Here is a 9,984-nt window from a genome sequence, read left to right as displayed (position 1 = left end):
ATACCCTGAAGCAACAAAGTACTTTGAGACATGACTTGCGTTGTGAAACAAACCCGTAAGAAACACCCGAACCAAGAAGGAAGGTAAACCCAGTAACACCACAAAGAGAAACGAAGAAAACTGAGAAAAAAGATTTGTCGAAACAGGAGAGGATGAAGAATACACACAGACCATGAGGAGGCTTTATAGTGTGGACCGGAAAGCCAAACCACAACGTCACTCAGAGTCGGATCCACAAAAGGATAGAAAATCTCCATCCCGCAAGATCCGCTACCGAAATCCCCCACAATTCGACACTGAATTACCGCGCAGACTAAATCACCATCCAAGCCCAGAAATGACAAGAGATTCCCCGAAACATACTCCACAAGCCCCTGAGTTAACACCCTCTCAATCCAATCACACCGTATCCATACGAAATCGACAAATCCGAAATCAGCTCCAGTAAAACCCAAGGCAGCAAGGGAATTAAAAGCTAAATACATCCCCGCTTCTTCTTCTTCTTCTTCCCTGAAACTTGTTCTTCTTCTTCTTCTTACCGCTTCTTAGATAATTTGTATTTTTTTTCTTTTTCTTTTATTAATTAATTCTCTGTGAGATGTTTTTTTTATTTCTGTGAAACGATACAATAAATTGATTCTGTGATAGGGATAAGGATGAAGTTGATAACTGATAAAAATCTGAGAATTTTGGTAAGAATATGATTTTTTACCAATATCTACTAGCTGGTATCGTGTATAGTATACTGTATTTATAGTATTATTCTTTTTACTACGACTGAAATGGGAATGTATTTAACTTTATATTTTAAGGTATTCGTGTAAAATATACAAAATTTATGTTATTCAATTACAGATTTAAAAAAGTTTATTAAAATCCAAATAGTTTGTGAATTTGGATTTTAATGACTTTGTAGGGATTCTGGAGGATTTGAAAAAATTTGTTTAGTTAAAAATACAGAAATCTAAATCTCATGATTTTAAGTGGGATTTGAAAGAATTTTACAGAATATCATATCAACTTCTCAAAAATCTGTCAAAATTTCAAATTTTCTAAATCCCATCAAAATCTTCAAAATCATGGTTTTAATACACCCTCTAATTTATGAAGATTTTTGAAGAGTTCAACAAAATCATTAAAGTGAATAAGTAAAATATTGTTAAAGATTGATAAAGAGTTTTGTTGATTAGTTTTCTAAAATCTTGTAAAGTATCCCAAACAATCCATGTATTTTTGTGATACTTTCAATGAATTTATTTTGTAAAGAAAGTGTCTAAACCAATAACATAATAATTAAATTCATTAATAATCATAAATTCTTTTGTTTTAATTAAATAACACAAAAAAATTAATGACTTTATAAAAGTATGAATCTAATAATCTAGATTTGTTAAATTTTTAAATGATTTTTTACAAATTATGAACTAATAACACTAAAATTTAACAGAGTTTAACAAAATTTTGATATAATAACAACATATTCTACATAATATTTAAAATCTTTAAAAGTCTATTCAAACCTCAAACCAATAACCCCCTAAATTTTCAAAATCTTGAGCATTCTACTACTGTTTATCTCTAGAGATATTCTAATTGAAAGATACTTTTAAACCGGCCATAATGTCGAGGTCATTAATGTGTCTATTATCATGATTCGTTTCTTGTTCTTCATTCCTTTGCTTTCTTCCTGTCCTCGTAAGAAAACAAACAGAGAGGCACAACAACAAAAACAAAACTAAAGAATCCAAGTCCGTAACTAAACTGTAGATTCGTTATCTTTCATTGTAGGTATAGATTCCATGCTATCTCATGGTTTTCTAAGTAAACTAGCTTCGAAACTGTGACAATGATGTAAATATTATTATACATGTAACATGTGTGTGTATCATGTGGCGCCTTAAACGAAAAGTAACACTCCAACTAGGATAATAGTGTAGATCGGAGGCACAAAAGCAGACCACGAGGCATTCAAATTGTCATATTAAAGGGGTCACATGTTTGGCCCACTACTATAATGAAATTTGCAGTTAAATGTTTCAATATCCATGGGATTGGCTAAGTAACATTTGATCATCCAGTTAAGCATCCCATGGGCTTTGGAAAATACTACTATATGTAATTATTTAATATTTGCATTTATTCCTACCCTTATCGAAAGATATACTTTTACGCTAGCTTTTTAATGGTTTTGGCCTCCGAACAGTTGAACGAATTATTTTAAAGTTATTTTCTGTTTCAAGATGAATTTTGATTTCTTTTGTATCATAATTTTCTATCCATTTTTGAAAATTTATCCGAAGATGAATTGCATATCTAACCATATATTGGAGATGAAGGGGACATTTTTATGTTAAAAGGTTTTGAAGATGAAAAGCAATTTACGCGAATAAAAAGATAATAAATTGATTTAATGATGAACCTTTCATCATATTCACCCCAAGACGGGGTACACGAGAATTGGCTTTTGCTCTCTCTCTCAGTGCAAGGACAACAAAGAATAGTAAGAGAAAAAGAAACACCTGGGCAACAAGTATTATTCAAAATCACAAAAGCTATTTCTTGTAATGATGAATACCACTCTATTTAAATAGAGACTTTAGTTGATGTCAAATAAAAGAAAGAGAAAAAAAAAGAGACCTCTAGTACATCCAAAGATAAATTAGTACTTCATAACAATATCATATGTATATTGCCAGGAAATTTAATAAAGTAGTTTTAATTTAGCATAACAACCAGTTTCATAAACCTTATAAAAAAGACTCCGCCAATATTTTATCAAGTAAACGTCTTAAGCACATAAGGAAGAACATTTCCATCACAATTAGTATAACTCGATATTCTGGTATGGGGTCAATTTCCTGAAACTGGTTAAAAACTTAGTTACTCTGAAATAATTTCTTTATTGGTATATTACTATTATCTCTTTAGGTCGTCAGATGTACAAATTTGTTAAAAGGAATATAGCATACCATAAAACAATCTACCAAAAAAGAATACAAAACACTTATTTGGTCATTAGGTTCTAAGAAAGTCATTAAAAATAGGGGGAAAAAAGGATAAAAGCGGGTCCCCCCTCTGTTGTTTTGACATGTAATCTTTAACACGACAACATCATAACCAATGAGCTAATTCCACAGATACGGTCATAACAACGGGGTGTAAGTGTAACGAATCATCTCAGGCGTCCATTTGGAATAAAGTTCTTGAGATGGATATTTCGACGGTTAGAGATTAGCTCAAGTGAGATTTTTTAAAAAGCGTTGACCTCTCTCTCTTCCACTTGGCTTTTAATGGCTTCTCTGCTTAACATCTATAAATATTTTTATTTTATATAGGGCCATCTTTGGCGGTCTCTCGTCTTCTTCGTGTTCGTCTCTTTGCTGTCCCCTAACAGAACTGTAACATCTCTCTCTCTACGACCAAAGAGAATCATTTGATCGTTCGAATCTCTTTACAACCAGGTTTGTGTTTTTTTTTTTTGATGGATACTTTTCAGATTCTTTTACTGTTCAAGAAAGTTTTTCTCAATTTCTTGGTTTTTCATCACCATAATCATTTCATGATTTTGAGATATTTTTACGGATTCAAACTCTTGATGATTATGGTGGAGTTATGATTTTGGAATGTTTTTGTTATTTTTCCCTTTTTCGGAAATTTTCTTGATTTTTGAATATTTCACGGCGGTTAAAATTGGAATCATAAATCTAAATTGCACAAAATCACGTTTCCTGTTTTGTTCTAGGAAAATATACTCAAAACGCTGAGGTTTGCAAAAATGGCAATTGGATTAAGCACAATGCTGAAAAAAACAGAGACTATGTTAGGGTCAGATCACGCATCAGTTGTCTCCATGAACTTGTTCGTTGCTCTGCTTTGCGCTTGCATCGTGCTCGGTCACTTACTCGAGGAGACTCGCTGGATGAATGAGTCTATCACAGCTCTTATCATCGTAAGCTTTTTTTTTATTATTACTATTATTATTTGTTTTTACCCCCAAAGTACACGTAGACTTTTATTGGTTACAAACAATTCTAATAAGTATTATGAATTACGAAAATTAGGGTTCATGTACTGGTATTGTGATCTTGCTTATAAGTGGAGGCAAGAGCTCAAGGATTCTTGTGTTTAGTGAAGATCTCTTCTTCATTTATCTTCTTCCACCTATTATATTCAACGCTGGGTAAGTTTTTTTTCTTCTTCTTCTTTTAAATTTCATGTTAAACCGGTTATGTTCAATTCAAAACCGGTTCTCTTGATGAATAACACATTTTTGTTTTGGTTTTTTTTTTCAGGTTTCAGGTTAAGAAGAAGCAATTTTTCCGCAACTTCACGACCATTATGTTTTTTGGTGCTATTGGTACTCTCATTTCATTTGTTATCATATCATTAGGTAAAACAAAAATCTCAATTATCAACTCCTACATTTCTAAGTGATCAGTCTCGATACATTTTGATGATATTTCCGGTTCTGTTTTTTGGTTAGGTGCTAAACATTTTTTCGAGAAAATGAATATCGGAGATCTCACCATTTCGGATTATTTAGGTAACCAAAACCCTTTCTGCTTTATTGCTCATTTAAGTGTCTCATCCGCTTAATTAGTCTATTTAATTTGTAGCAATTGGAGCAATATTCTCTGCTACAGACTCTGTTTGCACCTTGCAAGTAAGAATTTTCTTAAGCAACATTTCAAAATTATTATACCTAGTCAAGAATTAACAACCCCTCTTTTGTTATAATCTAGGTGCTAAATCAAGACGACACACCTCTCTTGTACAGTCTGGTCTTTGGAGAAGGTGTAGTGAACGATGCAACATCTGTTGTGCTCTTCAACGCAATACAGAGATTTGATCTCACAAACATCAATTCAACCATAGCTTTGGAGTTTGCTGGAAACTTCTTTTATCTCTTCATCTTAAGTACAGCACTTGGTGTTGCAGTAAGCTTCCTTTCTCCCTTCTCCTCAAATTTCAGCAATGGGATTTGGAGTTAAATCAGAAAAGTTTTCACTCATTTTCTTTCTCAGGCTGGATTGCTCAGTGCTTTCATTATGAAGAAGCTTTATATTGGAAGGTATATTGCGCGTTTATGGATCGTTATATACATGACTTTCTTTTTTGGTTAGTTCTATGCTTTGTTAGTTACGTTCTTTCTTTAACATTTTTTACTTTCTTTTTTTGGTTAAATCAGGCACTCTACTGATCGTGAAGTTGCTCTTATGATGCTACTGGCTTACTTATCATATATGCTTGCAGAGGTATAGAGACAAATATGATAATTAACGAAGCAAGGTTTTTGTTACTTTCTCACCAAGACAAATATGAAATCATGAAATATTTTTCCTTTGCAGCTATTCCACTTAAGCTCAATCTTGACTGTGTTCTTCTGCGGGATTGTTATGTCTCACTATACATGGCACAATGTAACAGATAAATCAAAAGTTACCACAAAGTAAGTTTTTTTTCTTCTAATAATAATTACAGAAATCTCGATCTGGTGAAATTGGTTGACTAAAATGAATATATATTTCTTGGCGTAGACACACTTTTGCTGCATTGTCATTCCTAGCTGAGATTTTTATCTTCCTTTACGTTGGAATGGATGCTCTCGATATTAGGAAATGGGACGTTGTACGCGACAGGTGAGACTTTCTATAGTGTGTCAAATGATGTACAATTTGCTTTTGTTAATTCATTTTAGTGATCTTGCTTCATCAACATTACTTTGCGCAGTCCTGGTCAGTCGATTGGAGTGAGTTCAATACTTCTAGGGCTTATTCTTCTGGGTCGTGCTGCGTTTGTGTTCCCATTATCCTTCTTGTCTAATTTGACAAAGTCACCAGATGAGAAATTAGATTGGAAGAAACAAGTAACCATTTGGTGGGCTGGTCTGATGCGTGGTGCAGTGTCAATGGCTCTTGCTTATAATCAGGTTTTGATCCGTGAACTACAAGAAACAAAGATAAAAACCTATTATAACACGATCTTTGGGTTTCAATAAGTTCACACTAATCTCTTCTCTCTCTCTCTCTCTGTTACATCATAGTTCACAACTTCAGGACACACTAAGGTTCTTGGAAACGCTATCATGATCACCAGCACCATTACCGTTGTTCTTTTCAGTACTGTGGTACGTTTCAACTCTTTGCGCAAACCGGTTTGCATCCTAGTAAAGTCATATCGGGTTTAACCAATCTAACACGTAATTGAACATCAAAGAGAAAAATCAAACTGATATGTAACAATGTATTTATCCTAATCATCTCTTACCTTTTCGGCAGGTGTTTGGTTTGCTAACCAAACCGTTAGTAAAACACTTGCACCCTTCATCAAAACGGTCTTCCACGACAGCGCTGCAGATCACACCGGGATCTTCTTTGCAGGAACCGCTCCTCAATGGTGATAGTATCTATGACCCGTATTATGACCACATTGATCAATCGATCACCTTTAGAATGTTCTTGAAAACTCCGTCCCGAGCGATTCATCACTACTGGAGGAAATTTGACAACGCTGTTATGCGTCGCATTTTTGGCGGCAGAGGAGTTTCTCCTGTCGTTCCGGGTTCACCAGTTGAGACAAGTATCCGGCAGTGGAGTGAAGGAGTAGAAATCAAGGAACAAAACGGTGAACCTTGATGGACCATATTGATATATATGGATGGGTAAAGATCTTTGACTAGATGATCGCGTTTATGGCATTTTGGACGCAAACGCAACAGACCGTCTCTCATTTTTTTGCCTCCAGTTTTGGTACAATGGTTTTTGCTATACGGGCGCATTTTGATGTGGTATTTTTCTCCGGTTTGATTTTGGTTTTTGTTGTGGTTTTGTTAGAGCCGGTCCAATTTTTTGTGGTTTGGGTTTTTGGTGTTTGGTTTAGTGGTTTTGTTGTAAAATTGTAATTCTCTATGTAAATAGGGACTGTGACTGATATAGGGGTGACTTGTGAGAATGACTTGAATAACACTGTCCACCCCAACTAACGTAGACGTTAGCGGCTGCGTTTTGAGATACGCCGTTTGTGTTGGGGGGTCGTTTTCTTTCAAGTTTTTTTCTTTCTTTGGTATGAATTTTCTTTAAAGTTTGTGTACACTTTCTACATACTTATACAAACATTACATACAAATCTTCTAATGTTCATAATTCTGCAAGAAACTTGCTGACGAATTCGAAATTACCAAATAATATATATTTGCTTGCTCGTTAATATCTTTGTCTTCCCACTAAGGACAAACTAAAGTGAGTGGGTATCAACCTCTTATATAAAGTGACATTATTACAATCTGTCACGCATAAACTAAAACCCTAAATATATGATGTGAAAACAAAGTAACGTCCTTTATATATTCTTTCTCACCTAAATAAAAATTTAATATTGAAACCTTTTCTGATCCGTTATTGTTGTTATGGCATTAAGAAATAAAGCGTCGGACAAGAGAAGAAGGCAGCTCTTTTTTTTGTTCTTGCTTTTAGCCGTGAGGCAGCATTATGCAGTAACTCACATGCATGCGCCTCTAGCCTTCTGGCATTTTAGGAACTTTGCAATAATGCAATATACTTAAATACGTTATTAATTCACTAAACACGTCTTTCAATTCCTATACACGTCTCAAGATTAATTAAGACAAAATAACCATTTAAAAACTGGTAAAATAACTAAAAGGATTTGAAGAGAGAATATCTACAACGAGTAGTAGTCTTATAACACAAAGTTACTAAGTCTAAATACATAAAAAGTGCGTGTAATTTTATTTAAAGTGGCTAGAAATCCATATATATATATATATAAGAATTGATTATTGTAGACCATTTTCTGTCTAAAACTCCATTGTTATTAGCATACCTATGGGATTTAATTGCATATAAACAGTAAGATTTTTTAAAACAGTACTGAAAACAGTAAGATTTAAAAGTTGATACTACTGAAAACAGTAGACTGTATAAAGCATATGAACCTTTATTTCGAAACGTTATTTCTACTTTTCGAAAGGTTCTTTAACTAGCAAAGAAAAAAACAAAAATAAAGCAACTGCATAAACAAATAGATGAAGTGAAAAGAAAGAAAGAAAAAAAGTTATCAAAGTGTATTGTTTGTATGTGAATTACTTAATTGTAACTAAGCGTCGATAGCTCAACTGGTAAAGACTTTCCAACAAAGTCTAGAGGTCACCGGATTGAGGGACGGCGCTTGGGAAAGAACCATATAAAATACTTTGGTCCTTGGCCTGAAGGGATGTACGGACCTATGTCCGGAACCTCTTAGTAATTAAAAAGAAAAAAACTTAATTGTAGATTAGAAATTTATTCAAAAATTTCCAATTAATTAGTTAATTATGCATCAATTATGTGATTGACATAATGGATTTACTTACGCTTAATTTACTCATAAATTTTAACAATATATCATTTCGAGGATAAAAATAAATATACGACTACTAAAATGACTTGATAAATACTGTAAATGTTTTTTTTTTACTAGAAATAAATGTTTATTCGAGAATACAAATATGTTTTGGACAAATAAAACTCATGAAAACAAATACGTACGTGGGTCAAAATATAAATGACCTATAAAGCTGAAACGGCAAGAAGACGGAGCGAGAAACACGAGGCGGCGGCGAAGACGACGGAGAGTAGAACTTGAGGAGCTTGAGAAGACGGAGTAGCAAGAGAAGAAAGCGGTGGAGAAGCGGAGGGAGCGAAGGCGGGATCAGGATCGGCGAGAACGTCGTCGTATTCTGGTTGGGGAAGTGTTGAAGAAGAAGGGATGGTTTGAGTGGTGGAGGAGACGGCGGGGGAAGGGAGGAGAGGAGCGATCTCCGGCGAGATCTGTTGATCAAAGGGCGAGATTGTTGGGGAAGAAGGGATCGTGTTTGTCGTCAGGGAAGAGATGGAGAGTGATGATGAGGAGAGAGAGATGAAGATGATGAGTGTTAGCATTATAGATGAAGCCATCTTTTTGTTACTGTAATGATGAACAAATCAAAGCTTGTCTTCTTTTTTTTTGGTTTGAGGTTGTCTTTCTCTCTCTCTCTCTCTCACTCACTGATCTGCATTTTGTGTTGTAATGATACTGTCTCTATAAAAGAAATCTTTTAGCTCTAATAGTAAAATATTAGAATTTGTTTTTTGTTTTATTTCTATTTATGAAATCTGTCTCACCTTTTCTAAAAAGTTGATTAGTATTTTTTAATTGAAAGGATGTGTTCGGTGGGAAAGAAAATATTATTGTTGAAATCTTGAGGAGGGGGAGTAGAAGCTGCTATATTATGTATATCGCACATAATTAGTTTTCTCAATACATGCAAATGAAATAGACTATTTTCTTAAGATTTTTTTTTTCTTTGGTTATATGTGTATTACTTGATAAATAAATCGAAACTCAACTAATACAAATGATAAACCGGATTGCTAAGCAAGAGTGATTAAAAGTTTGTTGTTGGATGTTCAAATAAAAAGTACAGTGTATGTATAATTGGGTTGTTCCAAACCAAATATTTTGTTATCTTTTGTACCAAAGTTTGTTGGCGAGTAAAGAAAATTAAAAAAGCTTTGTGGTGTGAGAATGTTTCTTTGGGGTTGCTGGTTTGAATGATATCTCTTTTTGAATGTGAGTGAGTTTGCTTAAAAGGTTTTGTTTACTTTTTTATACAGTGGTATCCGGTAATCCGATTCGAAACCAGTCAGAAGAATATGAAAACGTAATCAAACCAAACCAAACTAATGAGCCCGAACATTCAGAAAAGCCCATTTTATATGCTTCTTTGGGCCCATGAAATGCAAAAACATGCCGAGTTTTATGGTACCGAATGCTCTACTGAGTTTACAGAGTTGAACAAACCTTTAATTCTAAAACATCACACTCTAAAAACTTTTGTGACAGTTCAAACATTCTTTTAATTACATATGTTGAATTTTCTGATTACATATTTTGAATTTTCTCATGATGACTAACTTAATCGAAGCTAAAAAAAAAAAAAAAAAA

At 33.9% G+C, this 9,984-nt stretch overlaps 2 protein-coding genes across 3 annotated transcripts; one reads left to right on the top strand and one right to left on the bottom strand.

Moving 5' to 3' along the window:
* On the top strand, positions 3,343-7,054 carry LOC104764327 (sodium/hydrogen exchanger 3-like). 2 transcript variants are annotated; one of them, XM_010487843.1, is made up of 14 exons: positions 3,343-3,461; positions 3,743-3,949; positions 4,062-4,180; positions 4,293-4,390; positions 4,484-4,543; positions 4,617-4,663; positions 4,743-4,937; positions 5,025-5,071; positions 5,189-5,255; positions 5,349-5,449; positions 5,538-5,639; positions 5,731-5,929; positions 6,044-6,127; positions 6,279-7,054. In XM_010487843.1, the coding sequence occupies exons 2-14, from the start codon at positions 3,776-3,778 to the stop codon at positions 6,633-6,635; spliced, it is 1,650 nt and encodes a 549-aa protein (XP_010486145.1). In that variant the 5' UTR covers positions 3,343-3,461; positions 3,743-3,775; the 3' UTR covers positions 6,636-7,054. The 2 variants fall into 2 exon arrangements, with proteins under 2 accessions (XP_010486145.1, XP_019096823.1); XM_019241278.1 differs by lacking the exon at positions 4,743-4,937.
* LOC104764326 (classical arabinogalactan protein 27-like) lies at positions 8,429-9,093 on the bottom strand. Its single transcript, XM_010487842.2, has one exon. The coding sequence runs from the start codon at positions 8,952-8,954 to the stop codon at positions 8,568-8,570; it is 387 nt and encodes a 128-aa protein (XP_010486144.1). The 5' UTR covers positions 8,955-9,093; the 3' UTR covers positions 8,429-8,567.

Source organism: Camelina sativa, chromosome 19 (assembly GCF_000633955.1).
Source record: "Camelina sativa cultivar DH55 chromosome 19, Cs, whole genome shotgun sequence".
NCBI classification, from domain to species: domain Eukaryota; kingdom Viridiplantae; phylum Streptophyta; class Magnoliopsida; order Brassicales; family Brassicaceae; genus Camelina; species Camelina sativa.
Note: the sequence above shows the minus strand (reverse complement) of the source record. Positions and strands in the feature narration are given on the sequence as shown.

What these genes read in the sequence shown, in the direction of transcription:
- LOC104764327 (XM_010487843.1), top strand. Translation starts at nt 3,776, where the DNA reads ATGGCAATTGGATTAAGCACAATGCTGAAAAAAACAGAGACTATGTTA. An exon ending in CCTATTATATTCAACGCTGG is followed by an intron (nt 4,181 to 4,292) that starts GTAAGTTTTTTT and finishes TTTTTTTTTCAG; the next exon opens with GTTTCAGGTTAAGAAGAAGC. An exon ending in ACTCTGTTTGCACCTTGCAA is followed by an intron (nt 4,664 to 4,742) that starts GTAAGAATTTTC and finishes GTTATAATCTAG; the next exon opens with GTGCTAAATCAAGACGACAC.
- LOC104764326 (XM_010487842.2), bottom strand. Translation starts at nt 8,954, where the DNA reads ATGGCTTCATCTATAATGCTAACACTCATCATCTTCATCTCTCTCTCC.